At 39.0% G+C, this 27261-nt stretch overlaps 1 protein-coding gene across 5 annotated transcripts in view; it reads right to left on the reverse strand.

Moving 5' to 3' along the window:
* wdfy4 (WDFY family member 4) overlaps positions 1-27261 on the reverse strand; it is a 53962-nt gene that overhangs the window by 14735 nt on the left and 11966 nt on the right. For 4 of the 5 annotated variants that reach the window (XR_004337862.1, XM_032553484.1, XM_032553485.1 and 1 more), the window contains exons 14-51: positions 25781-26496; positions 25568-25661; positions 24833-25047; positions 24654-24757; positions 23842-24046; positions 23681-23757; positions 23380-23598; positions 23105-23283; positions 22783-23014; positions 22352-22503; positions 22162-22273; positions 21889-22079; positions 21632-21784; positions 21442-21515; positions 20424-20582; positions 20239-20333; positions 20073-20154; positions 19737-19939; positions 19096-19262; positions 18897-19016; positions 18631-18804; positions 18391-18543; positions 17664-17790; positions 17430-17581; positions 17038-17276; positions 16277-16392; positions 16004-16195; positions 15814-15920; positions 11822-11899; positions 11552-11743; positions 10942-11008; positions 10609-10814; positions 7757-7905; positions 7558-7672; positions 6174-6259; positions 6030-6092; positions 858-900; positions 625-744 (exon numbers count right to left, since the gene is read on the reverse strand). Coding sequence is in view for 3 of the 5 variants with exons in the window: in XM_032553484.1 (XP_032409375.1) it covers positions 625-744; positions 858-900; positions 6030-6092; positions 6174-6259; positions 7558-7672; positions 7757-7905; positions 10609-10814; positions 10942-11008; positions 11552-11743; positions 11822-11899; positions 15814-15920; positions 16004-16195; positions 16277-16392; positions 17038-17276; positions 17430-17581; positions 17664-17790; positions 18391-18543; positions 18631-18804; positions 18897-19016; positions 19096-19262; positions 19737-19939; positions 20073-20154; positions 20239-20333; positions 20424-20582; positions 21442-21515; positions 21632-21784; positions 21889-22079; positions 22162-22273; positions 22352-22503; positions 22783-23014; positions 23105-23283; positions 23380-23598; positions 23681-23757; positions 23842-24046; positions 24654-24757; positions 24833-25047; positions 25568-25661; positions 25781-26496 (5928 nt within the window). In the remaining 2 variants the exon portion in view is untranslated. Of the gene's footprint in view, positions 1-624; positions 745-857; positions 901-5593; positions 5720-6029; positions 6093-6173; positions 6260-7557; positions 7673-7756; positions 7906-10608; positions 10815-10941; positions 11009-11551; positions 11744-11821; positions 11900-15813; positions 15921-16003; positions 16196-16276; positions 16393-17037; positions 17277-17429; positions 17582-17663; positions 17791-18390; positions 18544-18630; positions 18805-18896; positions 19017-19095; positions 19263-19736; positions 19940-20072; positions 20155-20238; positions 20334-20423; positions 20583-21441; positions 21516-21631; positions 21785-21888; positions 22080-22161; positions 22274-22351; positions 22504-22782; positions 23015-23104; positions 23284-23379; positions 23599-23680; positions 23758-23841; positions 24047-24653; positions 24758-24832; positions 25048-25567; positions 25662-25780; positions 26497-27261 lie in introns of those variants that run through there. The other variant, XR_004337863.1, reaches the window with a different exon arrangement.

Below are 27261 nucleotides of genomic sequence, written 5' to 3' on the forward strand. Positions count from 1 at the left end.
AAAACTTTCATAAAATGTACTTAAATATCTCAGAAATTCATGTAGATTCTTGAAATACTGATAGGTATTTTTGTGTACCTAAAATACAAAGAAAGAACCACAGACAACGTTTGAGTTTGTAGATTTTCAGCAGTCACTCAGGAACTAACACATAACAAACGCAGTTTTACGACTAAGGAATCTCTACGTAGGGGGCACAGAGTATAAACAAACACAGGTTTACGACTAGGGAAAACTCTCAGAAGACCATCTTCAAAGAACATGTTTTAAGGGTTAAAGAAAGGTTAGCTCTGTCTCACACATATAATTAACCTATAAATGAAGAGCAAACTGGTAACTACTTATGCAAGAATAACAACAAAACATAATTTTTCTAACAATACTCAATATGTTTTAAGCATTCATTTAAGTTATTTTGGTGATTACGACTTGGGGTTATTTAAAAAACATCTCTTTCTCAGAAAATTTGAATAACAACAGCACTTGATCTTAAAACATTGTTAAGAGTTCGTGTCAATTCAGCTCAAAGTTTCAGGGGACCAAAGCAGAAAGGCTGAAGTTTTGCATTTGGTTAAAGAGCCACAGGTTGCAGACCTCTGGTCTAAAACATGTGTGGGATTCTACCTCTGACTGATAGTCAGCCAGGATCCAGGGGAAAACCGGATACTGCATCAAGTCATTATATGTCCTCCCGGCAATAGTGTTCAGGTGCATCAAATACTCAAAGTTGCTCATCTCGCCTTTCTAGAAGGAAAACACACAACATAAAACTTTCTAAATACCACAATGAATAATACTCTGCCATTTAGTGAGGATGTAATGCATTTTTGAGCACAACATTATGCTTTTTACATTACCTGCCATTTAACAAGGGCTGTCTTTTCAACCACTGGAGTCTTTCTAAAGAACAATAAAAGCAAACACTTTGAATTAGCAACAGAGTGAGTACTGAACAGCCCTTACCAGCACAGGTTTCCTTTGCATGCTCTGTTGCCTGGCAGCAAGAATTTTAATGTAACCAGGCCAGAGTTCAGAAGCAGCAGCAGAAAATCGATGTGAGACTCAGGAAACAGAGACAGTGTACAAAGCTTTAAGAACAGTTATGGAGGTGAGTTCAGCTAAAGTGGATTGACTTGCACAGTCAAAGGATCTCCTACTTCACAGCTTAGAAAACAAATATGAAATGAAACTGAATGGTGCAAGTCCATGTTAGTCAACATACTTGTGACTCTCCACATGTTACTCACTACAATTTAGCTAAGCTTACCATTGATTTTTAGCATCAAATTGCTGGTTTCCAACTGACGGGCACACTTTGGCAGGCCCTGGTTAAATTTCTTCTGGAATTTTCTAGTCTTTTTATATCATTCATTTTTGTTCCATCTTTCAGTCAGATAAAAGCTCACATTACAACAACAAAAAATCTTCCAAAAAGTGTAGAATTTACCCACTTAAAAATTATTTTATCAGGATATGCAACTAGCTTGAAAAAGCATCTATATCAAATGGCAACAACGCTGAACATTTCATTATTTCTGAAACAACTATCCAAACACATCTAATCCAAATTGTAAAAGTGGTCCACTGTTTCTGAAATCTCCTCCTTCTCTGTGGGCTAGTAACAGGACCATAAAGTCAAAGCACCTCAGTTGCTAAGCAACAGTAATAAACAAGAAAAATCTTTCTTGGTTTGGGGAAAGAAGGCTCAGTATGCAAACTGTTATATGTCCCTTTGAAAGGATTAGTGAGTACTGTACGAACTATTTTTGCAACATTTACAAGGATCGCTTACAAAAACAAAGACCAAGGTTAGTTTGACCACTAAAACAAAATCTGATCAAGCTTAACAACATAGTGGAAAAAAAGCAGCTACAGTATGGTAAGTACAAAAAAAAGCCAATAAACACGGCTAAGTGTGGGGATGAATGGAGGGGGTAAATGGGGTTGTGATCATAGAGAAAGAAGCACTGTTGTAAACATATCCACTTTGTCAGGGAGCGCTGTGCTTTTATACTCAAACACGAGGATGAGACGAAGTTGTACCAAGCTGTAACACTGCAACCAATAGTTAGATTCTACTGCCTAAGAGTCGGTTGACTAAAGGGAGACGGTTTTAGGCCAAATAATGCACAAAAATTCGAAATTCACACAAAAACATAAAGATATAATCTTAGAGAGTTTATCAACAAAAATGGTTGATTTGGGGTGAGTTTTACTTTAAAAGGAAAATGAAAAGCTAGGTTATAGTTTGCAAATGTGTCCTTAAATTTTGGAGACATGCCATGTGGTCTGGTTAAACTAAAACTGAAGAAGTTAGCTATAATAAATATTGTTAGATTTGGAGGAAAAAGAGGGAAGCTTGAAAACTTTAGAACACCATCCCATCAATGAGGTATGGGTGTGGCAGCATAAAAGTGTGTGAGTGTTTCGATGTAGAAGGAACAGGATCCAGGTTACAACTAGATCCTATTCTCCCCTGGATCCAGCTCATCCAGGGGAAATCAAGAAAAAATGATGACATCCTGATGAGAGAACCTTGAGCAGAAATACTGAAGCTTTATCAGACATCAGCCCAAAGGTTTAAGTTTGGGCAAAAATAGATCTTTCAAATCTTTCACTGTCCACTGTCAAATGGACAGTGACCGTAAGCATACTGGCTCGATGCCTACAAAGTGAAATAAAGGACAACAAGGTCAATGTTTTAAATTGGCCATTACGAAACTCTGAACTCAGAATATGCGTGCAGATCACTATGGCCTTCAAATGTGACTCAGGTATATCACTTCTGTCTCATGTGATATTCAAGCAAACTAATGTGAAAAGGTTTATGGAAGGAAACCTAGAATTAAAGAAAGCAAGAATTAAAATGCCAAAACTTATTATTCTGACATTTATCAAATGGAAACAATTTTGATTATCTTAATTAAATTGAAAAAAGAAAATTTTAGTCTGATTTAATGCCAGGCAAACAGTAAAAAAATTGTTTTTAAACACTTTAAATATTACGTTTCAACTATAAAAAACAAATGTGTTTAAATGGTGTGTGTGTATTTTAAATGTATCCACCACCTAACATCGATAAAATTATTTTGTAGCTCTACACTAAATCAATCATTGCATTTGGCTCGGTATGTGTTATCTAATTGGAGGCAATAATTTCATGCAATAGTTTCCTATAGGAGGTTATAATAAGAACAAGCACCAGCAGATAACCTCTCTCATCCTGAGGATGATGAATGAGGCGAGAGAGGGCCTTGGGGTGTTACGCAGACACAAACAGAAACACACCTTGCTCTTTTAGACAGGGAGGGGAGAAGAGCAAAGCCCTCATTACACTCCCAACACTCCAAAACTATCATTTATCAAAGTCCTGATTTTACTCTTTGTGTACACAAACACACATATAGCACATTGCATGGTTGTCCATCAAAAATACACACACGTTTTATTTTCCTTTCTCAAAAAGAGCCAAAAAACTAAATCAGTTGAGTGGAGAGAACATCAGCGCTCGTGTGTTTCCTTGCTGTCGCCTCGCTCCTATTGTTCCCCTGCATTAGCCTTAATTAGAGAGTCGTGCTCTTAAATACCCCCATGGGCAACCGAGGGTGAGCACACTCTAATGCAGACACAACACTGTGACACACACGCTGCTCAAGTTCTCATTCCTCAGAGTGCATGCTTTCCCCACTGCCCCAGGCCATACATAGGCCCTTGTCTTGAATAAATCACATCAGCCTCACACATGCATACTTACACCTTAACATACACAGAACACGTCCATTTCCTAAATTACTGCATGATGCTGTAGATCGGAGAGCGTTATGGGGGGAAAAAAGTATGTGTCCACTTATTAATTTCTTCGGTTTTAGCTTTTTTTGGTTACGTTGAAATGTTTAAGGTCACCAAAGACATTTTAATAACAAATTTACATAAGTTTGGTAGATAAAAAAAGCAGTTGTAAATCTCGCCTTTAAATCTCGACTAAAAACCCACCTGTTTAGAATTGTATTCGAAACGTAATCAGTTACGAATTTAATGATGGCACTTGACTTAATATCATGTTTTGATTGTTGTTTCTATGTTGCATGAGTTTGTGTTTTTGTGTTTGTTATGATGTAAAGCACTTTGAAATGCCTTGCTGCTGAAATGTGCTATATAAATAAAATTTGATTGATTGATTGATTGTAATATGATGATTTCATCTGTTAGGAAATAAGAATCTATAGAGTTACAAACATGTCAAATGTCTTGGCAATCATCAGTGTTACATTTTGGAAAACTATAGATGGGCCTTTGTGTTGGAACTTGCTCTGTGATGCAACTTTTTTACTCTGTCTCTTTCTTCATGTTGAATCATGGGCTCTGACCTTCACAGAGCCCAGTGAGGCCTGAAGATGTCTAGATGTTGTTTTTTCTAACCTCCTGAATGAAACATTGACAGGATATTGGGGAACTCTTTTTAGGCCAGTCACTCCTGGGAAGGTTCACTACTGTTTCTCCATTTCAGTACAGTTCAAAAGCAGTCGCAAAGCCTTACAAATGGCTTTATAACACTTTTAAGATTGATTAGGGGTGACATCATTTCTATCTATTATTGAATATATTTTTTGCACTTTAATTTGTTAGCCTGCTTCATGTTGTGAGACAAGTTATATTTAAATTACTTCTTGATTTATTGGTTTTGATCGCTTTTTCTTTTCATAAATGGAATCATTTGTATCTTCATTCAATATCAACTATTGTTTTAATGATCTCAAACATAGAAGTACAACAAAAAAAGCTAAATCATAGGAAATCTCTAGAGGGTAAATAATTTTTCACAGCACTATTTTAAAGCATTGTAAACTAGCCTCTCGCAGCGAATGTCAAAAAAAAAAAAAAAGAAGGCTGAACTGATCTGTTTTCTTATCTTTTCAATCCCAGATAAAAGGGAGCCGATCCGAAAAAGAACTCAAGAAATTTGCCAAGAAAGCGATAAATATAACCCAAGATGGAAAGCGTAGACTCGCACTCAGCAAAATGGGCTTAACCACCGTCCCAAGGTTTCTCCTCAAGATGAGCGATCTGAATGAGTTGGACCTCAGTCGAAACCAGATCCAGAAACTTCCTGAAGCTATGGGAGCCTTAATTTCGCTAACAAGCCTCGATCTGCACAGCAACAAGCTGGAGTCTCTGCCTGAGTCCATAGGTAGCCTGATTGGACTTACCCACCTCAACCTGGCAAACAACTGCTTAACATCTGCTGGTTTACCATCCTCACTGGGTTTACTCTGCAACCTAAATAGTCTCAACCTTGGACTAAATCAGATAGATGCATTGCCTTCCACCTTGGAGCAGTTAGAGGTTCTCCAAGAATTAGGCCTGTTTGATAACTGTTTCACCGAAGTACCTGAGTTTGTGCCAAATCTTCAAAACCTTATTAAGCTGAATTTGGAAAGAAATCCAATTACCGAGGCCCAAAGTGAGGAAAACTTAGATGAGAAAGAGGAGCTGTATCTGGTGGATGAAAACACCTTGTGCAAGGGATGCCTCCAAAAATGTAAAGCAGAGGAAGGAGAAATTTTAAGAAACGAAAGAAAAGAAGAGAAAATACCTGAAAAGCCTGAAGAGTGTGAGGAGGAAAAGAAAAGATTTGCAGGGTTGATGACACCGAACTCAGTGGCTGCAGTCACCCAGGATGAGTGGAGAATCAGAAGGAAACTGTGAACTGATCAACCATCTGCCAATTTCAATTTTTCATCGATTAGAAATGATGGAAGAGAGCCCAAATAAAAACAATCTGATATGCTTAGTGTGTTTAAATTATGTACTTTTATTTTACACAACAATTTCCTCATGTTTTCACACAAATAAAACAGAGTTGATAAGCCAAGTAAAGCTGTTGAGTTTCAACCTCAATCTGAGCCAGATGGATACCAAGTCTTTCACCTTGTAGCAATCTCATTTAGTCTGTATCCCTCACCACAGCGAATGGAAATCACGCCAGTAAAACAAATCTACATGGAAAAAAATAAAAAGATTACACTTACTTTGCATTAGTGATGACATCAGCAACTGCTCTGCCTTTTAATGCCGGCACCACTCTGCTCAGTCTGAAGCCAGAGAAAAACAATAAAGGTCAAAGACTGTTGGCTGAAAAATCGGCGAATATCCAGTAAGTCTAAATTAGTTACCTTTTATATGCAGAGACATGGTCTTTATTCATAAATACGAGGAATGCAGAGTGTCCATTTTTCATGAAAATCTCAATAGTATTGTCCTAGTTGAGCAGAAAGAGACAGTAAAATGTATATGATAACATTTATTATATTATGTTTATATGTTATGCATTTGTGGCATTGCATATTTACTGCTCCTGCTAAATATGCAAGATCACAGAGTATAAAAAATACAGATAAGCCCCAAATTAAACTCTTTCAGATTTAGGTTTAAAATATATATTTAAAATTTTACTAACTGGAAGTAATAATTATGTTTTGGAGTAGCCCAGTCAGACTTCTGACTTATTTCCTGCACAGATGTTTTTATTCATCTCTGAAGTCTCTAACTTTTCAGATCTTTTGGTTTATGTCTGCCCTGCATGCTCAGAATCACAACCAAACATGGAGAAACAGCATTATGTTTTTATGCTCTTCCAATCTGGAACAAACTTCTAAAAAAACTGCAAAAATAAAAACTGAGTTATTTTACATCAAGTCTAAAAGCTCATCTGTTTAGAGCTGCTGGTTGATAAAAACTGGAAAAACACACTATAAATTAATAAATTATAAATAAAGTATGTTTTTCAGCCTCTCATTGCTTACCTCTATTTCGCTTCTACAATGTAATATTTAGCTTGTTTTTTTTTTAAACTTCTTTTTAATCAGGTAAAGAACTTTGAGTTGCCCTGTTGCTGAAATGTGATGTATAAATCAATTTGCCTTAATATATGAAATAAAATAAAACAGGTTTAAACAACATTCAACCAGCAGAAAGCAATAACTGCAATGTTTGGATTGCAAATATTACAGTTTATACAGTCTCAGTGTAAAAAAAAGTCCTTTGATAGAACAGCTCAAAAGGTATGATTTAAAGGTCCTCCTTAAAATTAGCAAATTTATTTATTTCTTTTCAATGTATTCACATTGTTATTTTTAGCTAATCTTTTTTAATTTCTAATTTACTTTTAATCTTGTCATAAACTATTAGATAATATAAAATGGGGTAACTAATGGATATAGATACATATAGATATAATATGTAGATTATGTATTGTGTTTCTAATTAAAAGCTTATGTGTATAAATGTAAAAAATGCAAAGCAGCAAACAAGCTTGAAGGAATACTATTGACTGCAATTTTTTGTGTTTCCTTCACTGCATGTTTCTTTTAAAAGTTTGTCTAATGCCTGGTTAAATGTTGTAATTTTCAAAAGTTACTTTTAACCTGACAGACGAGCCTCGAAAAGTATATTCTAATTTAAATAAGCATTCATGTATAACAAGTGGTTACATTTTAGTTTAAATTTCTGCAGCTGCTATATATCAAAAATATCTGTGAGATTAATTTGATGGCTGACCTCTAAAAGGAACCGCATGAAGCGAGCCTCCTTGATATCCTCATAAAGCCAGCGTCTGCAAGTAGCTGACGGAAGCTCTTTGTTCAGCACAGTGGAAATAAAGGAATCCTTCACACTGGAAGAAGGAGACACAGAATATGTCATATTTACCTTTTTTTGTAGCAAAGAAAAGTGTGCAGCCCTCACAGGGTGACAGTACCTGCTTGGGTGGTGTCTCCTGCAGCAAACGTCTCCAGTGGAGTTCAGAGTGAATCCCTCACACAACAGCAGACTCTCCTTTCCAAACAGAAGCAAACCTTCTGTCATCCTCAGGCCACTCACCATCACCACGCACATCTTTGCCTTTATCTACATGATAAGAAACATACAGAGGCACACCATTTGTTAGCAGCAGCCCTTGTAAATGTGTGTATAAAGCCTAAAAAATAAATGTTTTTTGTAGTTGCATAATCTGAAACTAAATAATCCAACTATTAATATGAGTAAATTTACAACATTGTTAAAGTAGCCCATGTTGTTAGGAAATAAACACAAATCTCCAGTTAAACAATTATGGGCACCCCTGCTACTTAGTTTTTACAACTCTTTTTAGCCACAAAAAAAAAAACAAAACAAAAAAAACACTTATGTCTTCAACATAAAACATGCCACAAAAATGAAGCATAGAGAGAGAAATAACTATATGATTTAGAATTAAAAGTGAGATGGTCATAAAAGAAAGTTGAATATGTATCTGGTGGATCAATTATGACTTATGTGATCAAATGTTCCAGATCATTATGCAATTGAAAAACCTATTTTGGTTTTACTTTACTGGTAGTCTACTGGATTTTTCTTCAATGCCTTCTGCAATTATAAAGAGTTAATGTTCTAGCGTACTCCAACATATTAGAGTCACTACTGGCGCTATCAGCCTGAAAGCCTATTTCTGTCCCCAGGAAGAGAAATTGGCCCCCAGCATCATGGACTCTCAACCATACTCAACTGTGGGAAAGAGCTGCTTTTGTACATTCTCAACCTTTGATTTAGCCTAAACCCATCTAAAGTGTTGGCAGAAAGGCTCAATATTAGTCTCATTTGTACAGATCACACAGTTTCATATGTTTATGTTTGTGGTTGTATGACAGAAAAGGATTTTCCCTAGTATTACTCTCAAACAATCGTAGGCATGTGAAACATTTTATGAATCCAAGATGCAGCAGAAATGTTTTTTTTTTATCTTATTCATTATCTTCCTTATCTTCCTCCTCACCGTTTGTCTCACTGAGTGACCAGCTGCTGCCAGAAACAGAGGTATGGATGAGGCAAGTTACATCCATACCTCAAGGAAGCTGTGTTTCTAATTAGAAGGTCTAGAAACTTGGATTATCTTTAAAAAGTAAAGCATAAATTGAATAGATGTTTCAGTCACATTTATTTTAAAGTGATTTTAACAATAAGTGCTTCTTAACAAGTGATTTTTTTTCACGTTAAGTAAATGTATTTAAATTGAAAGTTGGATTATTAATTTGAGATTATACAACTGTAATAATTTATTTTAATGTTCCACACAAATCTTTACTGGGGGTGCCAACAAGAACCCCCAGTATATATGTCTTATATAAGGCTTATTATATAAGCCTTATATAAGACACTCCATACACACCACAGCATTATTCTCTCAGGGCATGACATATCAGATATCGGTTCAGGCTTTACTTGATTGATCATTTTAATCACATATTTTAATCCTTATTAAAAAGACACCATTGAACACTTCATTATCAGATCTGATTGATGAGGGGGAGAAGTACCGGCCCCTTTTCACCCTCGGCCACAGTGAATCCACATGCTGCTTTCAGCGCTGGTTGCAGCTAATGCTAACTGCATCGTGATAATGTGTGGATAATTTCATTGTCTCCCTTGATTTCACAATGAGTGCGTGCACCTGGCCGTTTCCATGCACCGAGTCCACTGGGAGACAAGCACCCCCCAACCCCCCCAAAAAAGCAAAAACATATGGGGTTCCAACACAGCCGCAGGGCCCGCACAATTTATACTAATCAAATCAGGGTCCCTACCCCCAGACACGCAGCCACACACTGGACGAGGAGGAGGTCCTGCCTGGGCATTATTAGGAGAATTAATCACTGCCACACACACAATGGTAAAGCTGATAAGTGATCAGAAGCTCTTGTCTTAAAGCACACACAGAGACACGCTGTGATGGATACGGTCACTTATCATGTGAAGGTGTTTAAGAGGAGTCAAGGTGAGTGAGTCTTCGCTAGGCTATATCATGGTAGATGACATCAGTCAGCACCAACTGTCACCAATAATGAGCAGATTAAACTAGTTGAATTTATTGCCATCAAAAATTAAATACATAACAATAAACTCATTTCCTTATCTGCGGTCCAGACAGATACGCGCTATCAGCCTGCGAGCGATTTAGCCGGCGATGTAGAAGGAGGAGGGAAAAGGAGGACTTTTATTGACTGAGAGCCTAATGTCAGACCATTGATTTCTCCCCACACACATTATTGTCATAATCACACTATTGGCGCTGGCAAGCTAATTATGAGTGGGTCTCCCTTTGTGTGAATGTTCGGTTGTGAGTGTGTGTGCATTTTTCAGAGCTAATGACTGTGTTCATTTGACAAGAAGCTCAGCAGGAGTCGAGCGCGGAACAACTGCAAGGCAACAGGACACACCAGCACACATCACACACTCGCTAAGCGGATGTAAGACAGCTTGCATCACCTCCTACTGCTTTTATTAATACTTCTGTCAGAAACATTAAAAGACGCGGCTGGTTGCCGGAGCGATCAGAGGGCCCTGTCAACATGTGCGTAGTTTCTAACTCGCTGTAACAATGAGGGGAGCTGTGCTGAGCCTCAACATTAAAATATTTAACTAATGAGGAAAGATAAAATTCTGATAGCAGCGCTGAGCTACTGGAATCCCTTCGTCTGCATCAGATAATTATGAATGTGAGTGTTGGAAGGGCGGGGAGTAGTTTTACTTTTATTCAGAGCTGAGAGACCAAAACGTCACCCAGTGCCACGGTACCTTCTCTTCAGGGTGCAGCTCTTGGAGGACTATACGCATGTCAGGGCAGTCTCGTGTGTGTGAGCAGGGTTTAGGGGTGAAAGGGTCAGATAAACCCTCGGCAAATGACGGTGTCTCATTCAAAGCAGGGAAAAACGTCAGGCTTTGTCCCCCCTCTGCTTCGTCCTCTTTACCCTCTGCATCAAAGTCGCACAAGATCTTTGGCTCTATGAAAAAAAAAAAAAATTCTGAGTGTCCAGGACAGAAATTAAGATTTAAACAGAAAAATTAGTAGAACTTAGTGACATCTTGTGGTGAAATTTCAGAATGCAAGCAATTCAAAATAATCTTTACCTGCATCACCATCTGATCTGCTACTGGACTCCTCAGACTTTAGACCGAAACCCAGTGCTCCCAGCAGCTGCAGGAAAAACATTTGTCACATTTAAAAGTGGCATAATCTGCATTAAAAACATTTTTAATGACATGTAGCACATCTTGCAACTATTTTTATAATCCTCAATGTATTTCTTTGGAACTTGAGATAGATAAACACATAGTAGTGCAGGATTGCAAAGTGGATGATATGTGGATGAGGTGCATGGTGATGACACACAAGGCAGGGAGAGTTTTGATCAGAGAAGCACCCAATAGCCCCATTGTAACTCTGGAGGAGCAACAGAGGTTCACACCTCAGGTGGAAGAATATATTTAAAGGATGTCTCTTAGCTTTCCACGCTATGAATCTGGCCTCTGCCAGGAGCCACAAGAAGACAGATATACATTTTTCTACCAGCTAAGTAGGGGCACAATAAACATGTAGATGAAGTTTCTCTAATTATATGAGACCAAAGCTGGTCACTTAGAACCCACCAAGTTATTCATGTATGAATACTGCAGCAAGGCAATGTACATGTCATAAAATTCAGAGTAAAATCTCCTTCTCTAATCTGAGAGGATTTACCCGTTTGGATTGTCTCATGACTTTTCTGCGTATGCGTAGCTTGGTCCGTTTTGGTCCTTCCGTAGATTCTTGCACCCAGTCTTGGCTCAACAACACCCCAGGGCCAGGGCCAAATACAGCTCGCTCTCTTAGTAGCTCGGCCTCCACATGCAACCACTGAGAGCTCACAAGCTCCCACTTGGTGGTTTGCAACTGGGACAAAAAGGGAACAAATAATTTTGTCAAACTCCAATTTTCATCTCTGAAACACATTTAACTATGATATCCTACCTGTAAGTGGTTCGTCCTCATGTTCTCAAACACACTGTGACCTCGATGCCTATGCGACTCCATGTTGGACAGGAACTCCTGCAAGAAAACCAGAGTGAAAACAGCTGCAAATAAAAAGAGGGAAAGCACAGTGACTCGTTTGGGTTCAGACTGCACACACACACCCACCCCAACACGAACAAACAAATGCACACATACATAATGGCATTGTTGTTTCCTCATGCAATTACAATGCATTCACACAATTACATCTGTGTTAAATTGCATTCACTGGGCAAAACAAGCTAGTGGCTACAGTCTTACAATAACCCTGTGTTCAAATGTAATCATTTGTTGGTGTGATCTAATTAACATAAACATTAATATCACGGAGCCTCGCCACAGTCAGCGCCAAGGTTGGTTTGTGTGAGCACCTTTATTGTGCGTGAGCATGCGAGTGTATGGGTGCTTTTCTTTTTTTTTAAGGACGATTAAAAGAGAAAAGCAATGAAAAACCCCCCAAACAGAGCCGTGTGTTGACACTGCACAATGCTCATGTTCAGACACACTGGGATCATATTCTGACTGTTAACTGCTTCATTAAACCCATCATCACAGCGGTGCTCGCTCTGAGACTAGTGAAACAACATGTGTCCATCTTCACAGCTGACCCAGGAAAGCCATTTAATTGAGCGAGCGAGCACGCAGTAACTCTTTATATCGAGTTTTATTTACACATGCTAATTTTGTGTTCCGTGGAATAAACCCACTGAAAGAATTAATTCGTTCATTTCGACCAGAGTAAAAAGGCAAGAACACTTTTGCACAAGAGCAGATGGACTAATTCTAGATAGGTTACAGAGTGAACATGTTCATGAAAGTTGACAAACTTTGACAGGCTCTTCGGAGAAAACAAATTGTTTCCTTAAATGGCCGGCTGCCTATCCAAATGAGAAGTTGCGTCGCGAAGGGAATAAAAGAAGAATTTGAAGGGAGATTATAGAAATATGAGTAATAATGAAGTTTGCAGACTAGAGCCGCGTTGTGACAAATAAACAGCAAGTTGGCGTCATCGTCTCTAATTTCATTCCTTCATTTGGACAAACATAAGTAATATATAGCATTAATTACCCTATTTAGCAGATAGGAACCTCATTGGCTTTTTAAAATGCTGCATTAAATACATAACTCATCTTTTCCCTCTGCAATTAACATCTGAACATCGCGCTCATTTCCATTTTAATGACTTCCCAACAATACGCCACCTTTGATGATAAAGCAACATAATGTCAACTTCATTCTGAGCTGGCAGTGAATGTGTAATGAACTTAACGTGATCATTAGTGCTGTTAATTATCTTTCTAATATGAGGACACAGATATGATTATGGAAACTGCATTCGCTGATGAAATAAATCTCTGGAAGGATTGCACTGAAGCTTAACTGAGGACAAAGTCTGCTTACCAGTTTTTATATTCTCCTCCATTACCTACAATAAACCTATTTATTTGGTTAATAAATGTAGATGCATTTGCTTTCAAAAGTGCTCTCTTAAAAAGGCAAGTTCTTAAAAAAATGACTTTGGTGAAATTTTCTCACAATGTATTCCACCTTTTATGATATATATCCTATGATGAAAAAACGAAATAAATAAAAACATGTAATAGCCTAGATGCATACACGTACACACCCTTATACTAATGTGTTGCTGAAACACCTGTTGATTTAATTTTAGCATTCAGTCTTCTTCAGTTTACACCTGCCTCAACTGTGGTAAAGCTGATCAACCTGAGATACAGCTCTTCCAGGATCTTTCTACCATTTGCTGATTTTTATCCTTAAGACAAAGCCACAATTTACAAAATTGTACATAACTATTTTCATCAAAAGATGACATCCAGGCTGGCAAAAAGTCTTAAAGTGTTGTGTAGGAATGTGTCTGACCAGACCGAAATGTAATTTTTGGGACATATTTTCAAATGATTTGGCACAAAAACAATACTGCACACCTTTAAAAGAACCTTAAACCCACTGTGAGGATGGTGGTGGCAGCATCATGCTATGGGCCTGGGCTACTTTTCTTCAAATAAAACTGAAGTTTTGGTTGAGATGGAAGCAGATAATGAAAAGAGATTTTATTTTTTCAGCATCACAATGAGTCCAGGTCTACCAGGCCCAGCTCAAAATCAAGACAGAGTTGGAGAACTAAAGCTGACAGAACATCTGTGACACGACCAAAAGAGGGCTGTAGACCAGGTGCATTACAACAGTTTGAGAAATTTGGAAAGCTTTTGCAAGGTAAGAGTGGGCACGTCTCACTTACTGAAAAATAAAATATGCTGAACTTACCCCATAAACTGGAATATTCCCACAGTTTTTTTTTTTCATTAAACTGTATTTGTTGGCATTTCATTTTGAATTGTACAAAATGATTAAACATGGGAGATGGTTAAGAAATAAACAATAATGGTGTCATTTTAAAGGGGGTCTGTATACTGTTGAGAGACATGATTCACTGTGCTGCAAAGAAGCTCATCAAAAGCACACAAGTTGTTAAATAAAGGTCATAAGTTGATGATCTACAAATTAATTAATGGCTTTTATTACTTCAAGAAGATGGATGAAAAGGTGAGAGGAGCAGCTGACTATAGCTGATGATTGTTTCCACATCTCTAATTTAAACACTACCAACATTCTGCAACATTTATGCAGCAAAACACCGTAAGGATGAAGAACTAAAACCTCCTGCCATCCTCTTCCCTGCATCTCAGATGGAAAAACAATTCATCACCTTCTCTGATAGCCTGTCAGAAACTGATATGATAAAGAATAACATCAAATGAGTAATGTTTTCATCAGATTGCTACCACTGTAATTGCCAGCATGATTTCTGTGGGCAAGACACATGCACAAACAAGAGCGTACACGTACACTTTTGGGGAGTGTGAGACAGACACACAGACGCTGTAATTTCATGCCTGTGTGCCTGAGTAATATGTCCCTGCTCCCTGCTCCAGATGGCTCAACGTCTTAAGCGTTGTGGGGGAACTAATGATGTGGGCCACGTGTTTCGGGGGGGAAAAAACAACAATAAAGGCGTCTTTAACCTTCAGCGGCAAACGGTGTGCTGTGGCTAGTGTTCCCATGGATGGTCCTAACAGATATCAATTACAAAGCCCACTCAGGGGCAATCAGCTGTGATAATCCAAATCTATTTAAAAAAATAAACACCCCCGCAGGGCTGGATGGCCCACAGCATAAGCACATTGTTGTCTTTCGATGGACTTTTGGCACAGTCCTCTGGGATCTGGGAGAAGGTAACAACCCCAGATACCTCAAAGGAGAAAACTGTGTGTCTTGTGTGGAGACAAATCTAGAGTTGAAAACCTCTATGCTGAAGAACTCTGTATATCTATTCATACCACTTGAACTTTGTCCATTGTGTCACATGGAAACCTTAATCTAAAATGTACACTGCTCAAAAAAATAAAGGGAACACTTAAACAGGTGTTTAACACTTAAAGTGTTCCCTTTATTTTTTTGAGCAGTATATATTAATACAACAACACAAAGTAGTACAAAACTAAAATGTTAAAAAGCATGGAGGGTTTTAATTTTTTAACTAATAAAAATGTGCAAAATATATTTATCCCTTCCGAGGCAATACTTTACTGCTGTTTCAGTTTCCATGTCTCCACAGACAAAAAAGCATCTCCACAGTATGATGCCACCACTACCATCACATGTGGGTGTGAACATGGGGTGGTCTGTGTTTTGCAGTTAACTTTTTGTCACAGCCAGCAAGTTTTAACATGTTTTCAGTATCTTCTACATGATTTTGTGGTATTCTTTCAATACTAAATTTCTTTAAGCGACTCTTCCACAAAGATAAGATTTGTGGACTGTTTTTGAGTTAGGTGAAAACTTACAGTACTTTCCCTCTGCAAAGATACATTAAAACTTGCGTGTGTAACATCACAAGATGGAAAACATGTGAGGCAATGTAGACGTACCTCTGCTTTTATTGACTCGTGACCTTTTCCCAAAGCAGAACGAAGAGCACTACTGATGACATCGAGCGTCCTCTGAGATCTGCTGGCTGCTTTTGTCTTCTGAGATTCTGAGAAGCCATAAATATCAATACCTGGGCTCTCACAGTCATGCTTTTTCACCCTCTGTGTTGTCTGCAGAATGTGAGCTTACCTGTGTACAGCTGCCAAGCTTTGTGTGCCATTTCCTCCCATAGGGGGCTGATTTCAGTCATGCTCACCGGCTTCGTCTCCGTCGTACTGCTCGCTGAGATTTCAACCTTGTAGCTCTCTTCAAGTATGTGTTGTCTTTCTGATATTACCTTTGACCAGCAGGCCTCTGCTAAGGACACGAGTTGTTTGTCATCTAGAAAACACACAAAAACACACATTTTGTATTTTCTGAGGAGTGAAATAAACATAAAATCCCTAAAAAAGGGGATCAAACCTGTTGTAATGTCTGCTCCGTTACTGAGGTTGGAAGGGCTTTTACTTCTGCGAGGTAAAGGGCTTGATTTCTTTTTGTGACCCTTTTGTGCCACACATCCAAAACCTTCTGGGTAGCTACAAAAGAAGGATATGTGTCAATTTAGAAATATAGTCAAATATTTACTAGGTGAAAAAGGCAGAAGTTTCTGGTATTGAGGCATATTAGAGTTTTAAAAAAGCGGCAACAAATGTGCCCATTCTTAAGGCTCATAGTTCTTTCAAAAAGAAGCCAGATACAGTTTCGACATGACCAAGATATTTTTTTGCTATCTGGTACCTACAGTTTTCTCTCCCCAACATATTTTTTAACTCCTCACCTGCCAGTTTTATTGGTTAAAACATCTTTTCTTTTTTAGAAAAAACTAACTTTTTTCCCCATCACATGTGTACTAATTGTGAACCTGTGAGTGTAAAACAAAAGGTACCTTCAGCCTGTGAAAAGTATTAAACCTAAGGTTTTGGAGGTAATACATAAATAAACAAATATCAAGGGAGCCAGCAGAGTTGTACGATACAGAGCAGACAGGCAAAATATATTTAATATTCTAAGCAATAAGCACTTAAAAACTACCCCTAATTTTGGTATGAGTTTATTTAAAATGTTTACAATTTTCTCTACCAAAAATTTTTGTCACAATACTTTGATACTGTGAAAGAATTGCATTTATACTATGGCATATAATGCTGTATCTGTCTAGTAGTTTTACATATTTTTTTTACCTGCCAGAGCGAATCAGCAGCAGACAGTGAAGTAGGCAGGTGATGAAGTTCACATTAGCATTGTAGGTTGCCATGAAAACATCCCAGCGTCCCATGAAGGTCTGCAGTGCCCTGATGACAACTTCCCTCTCTTCTCGGGAATGACGCGGTTGGGACAGGAAGTGAAGCAGGACTTTATTGGTGCACGAGTAGAGGGCAGACACAGCCCTCTCCCTTTGAGTGACAGCTTTCCCCACAGCCTAGAATCAGACAGACGATGCCTGAAAAACTTGATCTACATTATTTTTATGTCAAAGATGTATCTCTTATTGCTGAAAGGCTCTCTAAGTTAATCACATGTTGATATGAATTTGTCTAATAAACTTTGTGAAAGCCGTCTGTCTGTGTCTCACCACCATAATCTGATCAGCCAGGAAGTCGAGCAAACTTTCAGGATCTCCAGCAAATGTTCCACTGTGAAGCTTCTGCAGCATAGTCTTACAGAAGAGCACCACATTGTCCATCAGAGTACCCATCTCTCCTTCGGCATTCTGATTATTGCAGACTAACAGAAAAAATAAAATTATTATTTCATTTCTGTTGAGTACAGATTTAGGTGTAAAAAAAGTAATGTATTGTGATGTTACCTTGTGAAGTAAGATGGGTGTTGTTATCGTCCTCATGGCTGAGCATATGGATGATGTTCATGATCAGCTCCACCAATTCAGATTGAAAAGTCTGCCTTTGCTCCAGCGACGTGCCATCAGGACAAAACTAGGCCAGAAGTAAAAAATCTTTTATCTAACGGCAAGTGCATAGATGATGTGAGTGAAAACACATGTGAGGAAATGTACTGTTTTGGCCATCTAGGTGCTTTTTTTCCTCCTAGTGGTGAATAATTCGATCAAAAACACCTTAGCTCTGCTTTGTTTGGTAAATGAGCATAGAGTGGCACCTTCTGGAGAAAAAAGAGTTTTGCAGAATTTGGTCAAACTGAAAAGGAGTTTTCAGTGGGAAAAAAAAAAAGATTTTCTACTGTAGCATTCATCACTTGATCGTGACTGGAATCTACAAACTGAATAATATAAGATACGCATAGTACAAGCCTGAAGTTCCTGATGTTGAAAGCAAATATTGAAGGTTAAAGAGTTTCTCTGTCCCTCAAACAGTCAAACAGATACATCTACTCTTAAAAAATACACTCCTATGTTTAGATATACAGTATGTTCATTATAAAACCAGTTATGATGTGTTGGGATCAAGTCTCAGATAAAAAAGACTGTCCAAACTCCAAATCCTTAAAAGTCCCAAATTATTTTGACATTCATGGTTTCCTGAGCAGCAAGGTGACTGATGGCATGGCTGGAAATTCACCTCCAGCAGCAGAACTGTGGGATGTGTGTTGGAGCTTGAACACACGTTTAGAAGACTGTCCATCAGCAGAATACGCATGAAGTCGAGCACCGGCTTCCTAGTTGGATGAGTGCTGAATGTGCCCTCTCTCTTATTTATTTTGCAAGGGTTAACCTACGGTAAGAAAGAAAACCAGACAATGAAACTCCACAGATGATAAATTATAGGAGAGCTTTATAAAACCATAACCACACAAGAAACCTCTGAAATCTCCACAGGATAAACAACGCTGGCGAGTGAACGCAGGAACTTGGGTGATGCCCACAGTGGGTCTCTTGGTCGGAGATTGTGAAGGAGACAAAGGAACTGCATTACACTGGCTGGGAGCTGCACTTCCCATGGTGCCTCACTGTCAGATTCATCTGTAGATAAAGGCTTTTGAAACAAGAACAGAAACACATGTTCTTCACTGTAAATTTTCTTTAAAAATACTTATGAGAATCTAGATTCTTCTAAGTTCTTTCAACCTGAGAGATGATAACTTTAACCAGCTCTAGGAGCGTCATAGCAGCTTCAACACGAAGTTGCTGAGAGGGAGCTTCCCTTTGCCTCTCAATTAATTCCTGCAGGGCATCATCCAAATCGAGCTGTATGAGAGATTCAATGAAAGGATGATGACAAACTGGTACTGTAGGGGAGGATTCAAAACTGTGCAGAGTAACCCACCTCTCCGGCTGTCATGTGACTGGTGCTCCTCCCAAGTAGAAGAGCAGCTAGAGCTTCATATACCTGTGGCACGTGAGTGTGTCTGACTAACAACTCCTGGAGAACATCAAAACCCGGACAAGTGGTGCTGAGGCACTCCTGGGACCAAGAGTGGACTCGAAGGTTGTCTGATAAGAAGGCAAGGAGTCAGTGACTAACAAAAAGTAAGATTTATTTTTAAAAACTATCATTAACTGGTGTGAGAACCATGATATACCTATTTGATTAACTAACAAAATGGTCTGACCTTACTAATGTAATCAACTGGTACGAACAAAGATTATTTTGCAAGCGACTCCTTTTGTGCCTTAAAAAGCACAAACTGCAGATAAACAAAATGGCACAATAACTGAAATTTTAGTTTTTCTAAAATAAAATTGTCACGTTTGTTGCTCTTTTTTTGGTATTTGTTTTGCTGTGGTGTCTACAACCTAGAGTTGATCTAAGATTGAACGGTATTATTTAAATAAAGTGTAGCACCACTTGATTTAGTCTAAATAGGACTGTATCTCAAAAATAATTCAAATAACCATTAAAACCCACAAAATTCCAACGGAATAAATAAAAATAATAATTTAAAAAAATAATCAAATTTTGTCTACCCATGATAACAAATGGTTCCTCTACGCCCTCTATGAGAGTTCCTGGCATCACTCCCTCTCTGAAGCTGCTCTGCTGTCCTGGATTGGACAGGAACTGTGTGAGCAGGATGAGGCCCAGTTTCAAAGTGGACGGGTGGAGGTGGGCCTGAAGGAAGAGCAGGAACCAATCGCTGCCAAGAGATTGGAAAACTGTGGCCTGGTGACTGGGGGATAAAAAAAACAGATTAATTTGGATAGGTATTCCTGCCATGGTATGACTTTATGTCAAAAAAGACATATGCTACCTTCTATTTATACACTGATGCTTAACAAAGAGTAAAAAGTATTCATCCTCACCATTTTTGAAGGCTGTCTGATTTAAGGATTTCAGAAATTACAAGCAGCATCTTGTTACGGATGCAGATGATGCTAGCTGGACCTGAATGGCAGAAAACAACCCTCTATCAGACACAGATGTCAGACATGTATTGTCATTGTATGCATGGGATTGTTAATTGTGTACCTGACATGTCATTTGAAACCTCACAGTCCACTATCTCACTGCCTTCATAAATTTCACTGGAAGGAGGGAGTGTGTAAACCAGGAAAAGCCCAAGTCTTATCACACAAAAAGACACATGCAGAAAGCATTAAATTATAAAATAGGTTGTTAGTATTTAAAAAAAAAACAACAACTTCAGACTCTACCTGCTTATGTCTGAAGAAGTCATGTGAGCCTTCAGGAGTAAAGTGATGATGTCAGAGATAATGTGGACCCTTTGGAGGGTCACCGCAGGATCACAGAAATCAAACAGCAGCTTTGGCAGCAGGCCCACGCTGTGCATGACCACTGCATTCCTGCTGTCACTGCTCGGTTATGATGAGGGAAACAGAAACAGCACCGATATCAATCACAATTTGTTCCCGCAGACAGAAAATCTAATTCAGCAATCCATACAAGCATTCAGTCCTCTCCTCAACCTTCCTGACTGATTCTGCTGAACGTTCCCTTGACTATTTTCTGCTCTGCAGTTCTGTGATATTGATGACAGGCTTCTCTGTGCATTGACAGAACAGCCAATAAAAGCTGTCAGTTCAGAACAAGGTCCTCTTTATTGTTTTACATGATTTGTTGGCTGTGACAATTAGCAGTAAATCTAAATATGTTTAGCCTTTCTTCATACAGGATTAAGAATACCAGTCTCCAAGATCTCCACCACCAACTAAATAATGCTAGATCATGGCAAAGTTTGAAAAACTCATTTCAGTGTGAAGGTAGGCATGACCTTATTGTGATTTTAATGTCCTGCTGACCCAGTCACAATGCTAACTCTAGCATCTAAGCATTCTGCCAAAAATGTCATTTACAACAAATTTCAACCTGGCGCAGATTACACCTGCTTTTGAGGACTCAACTATTGTAAAATCATCACATCAGTGTCTTTCCTTATAACTGTCACCTCCCTCCTTATCGCTAAATACAATGAAAAGGCTTTATTTTGTCAAAATGGCAAACACACAAACATACTAAAGCAATCTCACAGAGAAAGCTTTGAAAATACTCAAGTAAGTGTCAAAACTTTCAAGCTGCTTTGTGAGTAACAGGGGGTAGAAGACTATCAATGTTCTGGACAATTTTAATTGTTGTGGTATAGTATTAGACTGGATATGGACTTATAAATCTCTGAGTTACAGCAAGCCACATGCTGTTAACTTTGAGGATTACCTGGAGGATTTCAGGATATCAGCAAAGTGTTTTAGGACTGAGAGGTCCAGACTGTCTGGCGTATCCCGCCACACCTAAAAATGAGGGATAAAGTAAAAGCTTCAAGTTTTTATTTCAGTAAAAAAAAAAAAACAGCAAAAAATAAACTTTTGCACATATGTTTAATTTTTAAAGCTATGCTGATTTTTACCTCCAAGTCACATAGCAGAGCCTGGAAAGCAGGCGTGTTCTGTAGGTAGCCAGTACCACAGCTCATCTCCACTGAACTTGAGAGGCACAAAGCCAGCTGAAAGGTTCGATGGCTGATAAGACTGCTCTTCATCTTTAGCAGGAAGGCTAACAGCTAGATAAAGTACAAAATACAACAAAACAGACTCAAACTGTAAGAACATGTTCATGCCTGAAACAAAAGTTATTTTACAGATGTGTTGCTAAGCTCAGAAGAACCTTGTATCCATTGATGCGGTTCATTTCGGCTTGCATTGCGGAGTTCGTTTCCAGCACTGAGAGAACAACTTTAATAGCCGCATACAAAGAGCCGTCATCTGCTGCCATGGCAACAAGACTGAGAACAACGGCAGGCCCACCAACATACAGAAAACCAGTGGAAGCAGACTTGGGGATGAAAGTTCGGACACCTGGAAAAAAAGAGACTCCAGAGATTAAAAAATAAAACTCAAAGACTTTTCAAAGAACTTTTCAAAATCTTATCTTGCTTACCAAAACGTCCAACCATAGCAGCACCTATGGTGCGAGCTGTACCACTCAGGTGCTTGCTAATGTTTTGAAGGAAAAAAACAGGTGTTGAGTGATCTCGAGATGTTATCCCCATCTGTAATTACACAAAATTACTGTTATTCTTCATGAAAACAACAGAATAATGTTCAGAAAGGATTCGCCTCAGCTGTACCTCTTTCGCAATGAGTCTGCAATCCACCTCATTGTAATCCTCTCTAATCTGCACCACATTTGTCAAAGTGGAAACTGCAGGGTTGATGCCAAAAGAGACCCTCTCCTCATAAACAAGTCTGAGCAACGAAGACTCGGCATTCGGATCAGAGCCTGGAAACAACCGCTAAACATGTAACCATAACACCAAGACAGGTTTGGAAACTACAATGTTCAGTCGTTTATCTTGTGCTGCATTTTTTCTAAAATAAATGTACATAACAGATAAACATGAAAGTAACTGATTAGACTTGATTGTCATGAATATACACAAATATGCCTTCTCACTCTATAAAAACTAAAAACAAAGCACATTTAAAGATTTTAACTTCGGGTACTTCTTCAAAATAAACAAATGACTTGTTTCAGATCTCTTGGGAAACACAGACTCACCCATGTTACGCAGAGCCAGGAAGTTCCCTAGGTAGGCAGTGCCTTGTGTGTAAACCACAGCCACAGTCTCTGAGCTCAACACCTCTTCAAACAGGTGGCAGGGACCCACACGCCACACCAACGCTGCATGATCTTTCCACATCGCTGGAGTCCCTATCAGTCCATACACATCAATCACAGCTGTGGGGTCCATGGAGACAAACTGACCTGGGAATGGCTGAATATACTTCATCTGAGGAAAACAGGTATAATGAAATTAAATGATGTAAAACCCTAGATTCATTTGTTCAATTATCAGCTCTCTCTCACTTCTCCCATCTACCTTTCCTGTTCCCACTGCCTTTCCATTGAAGTAGGCCGAGGTCAAACAGCTTTTCTTCACATCTTTGGCCATGACGACAGCCAAATGGTGCCATTGGCCAGGAACCAACATGCTGGAGCAGCGGAACCTGAGCGACGAGGTCAAAGAAGTCGGAGAGCAAACTTCTGGCTCCATCATATCTGAACAAAAGAAACAGTGAATGGGTCTACTTGGGCTTCCTGACAGTTCTGAGAAATAAAAAAAGACAAACAGAAACCAACTTCCGCTTCTCCTACCTAGGTATGTGAATGCTTCCTCCTCTGTGGAGATGACCAGACAGCCATCATAGGCTGAGAAGGAGATTGACAAACAGATATACTGTTGTTCAGTTCGCGACATGTGGCGGACCACTGTCAGCAGACGGATCGGGTGGGAGTCACAAGCTGAGCTGAACCTGTTGATCTGGAACCAGCAGGTAAATGACAGGCCGGATGTTGGCGGAAAGCCTCTGCATTCTTGAACACGAGAGAGTATTTAACATTTTATATATCACTAGATAACACACAAAGTAGTTCAACAGTGTGAATTATTAATTACCTCCTCCAATTCCACCAGTTGCGATAGAATCAGAAGTCACGCCTTTCACCGTGGCTACAGAGGGAAGGAAAAGACACCTACAAGCAAACATGACGTTAGTTAAATGATTGATTGTCTGCTGCAGATCTTATTGCAACTACATTTTTTTGTAAACAACTCACCCATATCCACTTTCGCTCATATCAAACTCTACAAAGGCAGGTGAGGAAGACACTCTGTGTGGTCTGAAGGTGCGTGGTGCTGTCATGGAAACCAGACTGACAATCTGGTGGACAGGAATGGCAGAACCGAACGATGTCGAAGGCTGCAACAAGCTGAAGGACCGTTTCAGCGTTTTCCTAGAAGATTCAGCATCTGTGTTCTCATCTGGTTTAAAGAAGAGAAAGTTTAAGGAGGGACCAGATGTCTGCAGGAGCTCTGAGAGGCAAGCGAGAAAAATTGTTTTTGAAGAACCCATCTCTGATGTAGCTCAATGTGATTTGTTTCCTTAACAAACATCCCGGGAGTTTTCTTGGTTATGAAATGTGTATTTGGTTTTTATTAAGATTAAAAGTGAAGGAACAGTTATAAATAATCCCCTCAAGGACAGATATTAACGCAATGACCTAACCTGCCTTGCACATCGATACACAAACCTTAGGAAATACAGAAAAAAGGGAAATTTTTAAAAACCCAGGTGTCCAAAAACTTTCATACAAAAGACTAATTAGACCACGTTTATTTTTCAGCGTTTGTTATTCTGCCAGATGTCGAGATGAGTACAAAGTGCAAAAGACTTCCAAATGTTTTATTCAAACAATCTCAGATTTTGTTCAAGAAAAAATATCTGTGCATTAAAACATACTTTAAGGTCAAGAAAAGACAACTTTTTGTCAGACTTAAAAAACAGATCAATAACAGAAATATTTTCACTTGCCTTTTAGGCCTTCTAAATCTTATACAACAATCATTTCATTTTAAGTGAAATGTTTACCCTTTGAATGTGATGTCTGAAGTGTTGGGTTGTTTTCTGTCTGAACCTGTTTGGATGTTTCGTCTGCCAAACACATGAGAGGATCTCCTAAGCACAGGAACTGTCTGAGAGGATGTAAATACAGAAAACTTCAGCACAAACACTCAAACATTAAACCATAGTAACAGGCTGTGTCTCACCTGAACTCAGAGTGCGAGATGGCCTGGGAGGAGAGCTTCTCAAAAATCCGCGTCACAGGTAGATGCAGATGGTGGTTGGGAGACAGCAGTATGCTGCGGCAATGAGTCAGGAGAGTGGACACCAGTCCCCCGTCACACATTATCTGTCGGTTTCGCTCCGATTTGACCATAGATAGGATGTGGTGAGCCAGCGAGCACTGCACCTCCATAGAGAGCTGCAAAAAGGAAGAAAGACTGAATTGAATTCAAGCCTTTTTGCAATTTTGCAAGTTTATTTTATTGAGTGTGCTTAAATCAAAACTAAGATCCCTTAAAACTAACATTCAACAAATCAATTTAGACTACTTGTCATTTCAACTGAATTATATTTATGTAAATTTTTCTATTTTTTTTGCCTGTCAGAGTGTATTTAATTGTGTAATTTTCATAACCGTGTTTTGATTACTGCTGCATATCTTAGCCAGCTCCCCCTTGAAAAGAAGTTTTAAATCTAAATGGGACCATATTGGTTAAATAAAAAAAAAGATCATTACATGTTTGGTTAAACATTAGAGGAATAAGCAAAACTTCTTAGAAACAATATTGCCCACATAACTGAAGGCTCTAGTCAATCATGCTACAGGCCAAGCTGTTTACAAATGAAACACCTGATTTCACATTTAGTTCATAATTATTTGTGTAAATTAGAAGGACTGTGTCAATCGTATCTTATTTAACCAAAGCTACCGCAGTTACCTGTGGGTCTTCTGGAGCAAACACATGTGGGAGGAGAGTCATGATCACTGTGACTGCTCCTGGATGAAGAATAACCTGATCGCATGTGAATTTACTGTAAAGCATAAAAATTAAATAAATTATTCTCAATGTGACATTATAAACAACCAGTCTTTGTTAACCTCTTGGTTAAAAAAAATACATATAAATTTAAAGGAATCTAGTAATATCTACCTAAACTGGGTCACTGTACTCATGGTGGGACTGCTGGGTGCTGTGTTTTTGAAACTTCCTAGTTTCTCCTCTGTGGACTGTGGACCTGAACCTGACAGAACTGATGGAGGTCCAGAATTAACTCCTTCATGTCCTTCTGGTCCATGTAGTGTCTTGCTATTTTCGTCACAGTCTCCATCGGACTCTTGTCCCAGTTTTAAGGCCTGAGGAGAGTAGGTCCCTGTGGCAAACTGGTCTAGATAAGACAGCAGCCGTATGCACATCTGAAGAGTGATGGGCAGATTTTGCTGAGGTGAACCGGAGCAACTCTTAGGAGCTGCCAAGGCTTCTGCCAGCTCAACAAACTGAAAAAAACTTGAAGTCTGGCTTTCATCTGACGTCTGAGGGCAGGAGCATTTTTCTCCTTCCCACTTTTGGCCTTCAGTATGGAAGCAGCCCAGTTGGAGAAGAGCATCTGAGAGCCTCTCATAAAATCCCTCAGTTTGAAAATGGTGAGCATTTACAATGTGAAGATGGACAGCCAGAGCCATGATGTGCAGAATGAGGAGAAGCAGCTCCAGCAGTTGCTGATGCCCCAGAGTCTTCCACACATCTCCGTTAGGAGGATCAGACAGAGCTCCCTCCATGTCCACCATCAGAGACAGCAGTCCACTGAAGCCTCCTGCCTTCCTAAAGGCGTCCCAGGTGTTGGGGTTCTCCAACACTCTCAGCACAGACTAGTGAGACAGAGCAATGGACAAACACAGTTACAACACATATGAATCAAGCAATTCATTCTTTTGGTTGAAAAAGAAATTTAAGAAGACTAAGCTTTTCTCTAAGTCTTGGCTCGTAGCGTATCTTCTTAGTCAATTAAAAAAGTGTCATGAAAAACAGATGAAACATACAGATAAATCATAAATCATTTCTAGTAACTAGTTTTTGGTTGTGAACAAAATCACATTATCTTTATTGAATTTAGAGAGCTAATCCATCAGGTAGGTAATGTGCGAGACAGAACGCAGGGAAAAATGTGATTAAATGAAACTGGAGTAATCACAATGGCTCTCAACACTCGCCAACCCAGGTCGTAGCCAATCTGATTGCCACCTGCTATAACCGCGTTAGCACAAAGAGTCGCACACACATGCAGTCCAGCTTGTGCACGGGTGCACACGCGAAGACAAGAAGAGCGTTCATGTGTGGGTGCTTCTTTTGCTGGCATCTATAAAAATGGACACATACAGTAGGTGTGTAACTTAGTTAGGCTTTAATGAGATCTTTGTCCCATTCACTGATCCGATAGAGGTGGTAATCTTCAGAGCTACACAGCACAAGGCTGCCGGCCTAATCAAATCGGTTCAGAGTTAACAGCTAAATCAGTTTTAGCAAATCAATCTGCATTTGTCTGTAATGTAATCAAAGTCCCACATGCTCAGAAAATAAATTCACAAGCTTATCATGCTTTAAGTGCATTACAAATTGTTACAATTGAATGTGGA

Source organism: Xiphophorus hellerii, chromosome 22 (assembly GCF_003331165.1).
Source record: "Xiphophorus hellerii strain 12219 chromosome 22, Xiphophorus_hellerii-4.1, whole genome shotgun sequence".
Lineage (NCBI taxonomy): Eukaryota > Metazoa > Chordata > Actinopteri > Cyprinodontiformes > Poeciliidae > Xiphophorus > Xiphophorus hellerii.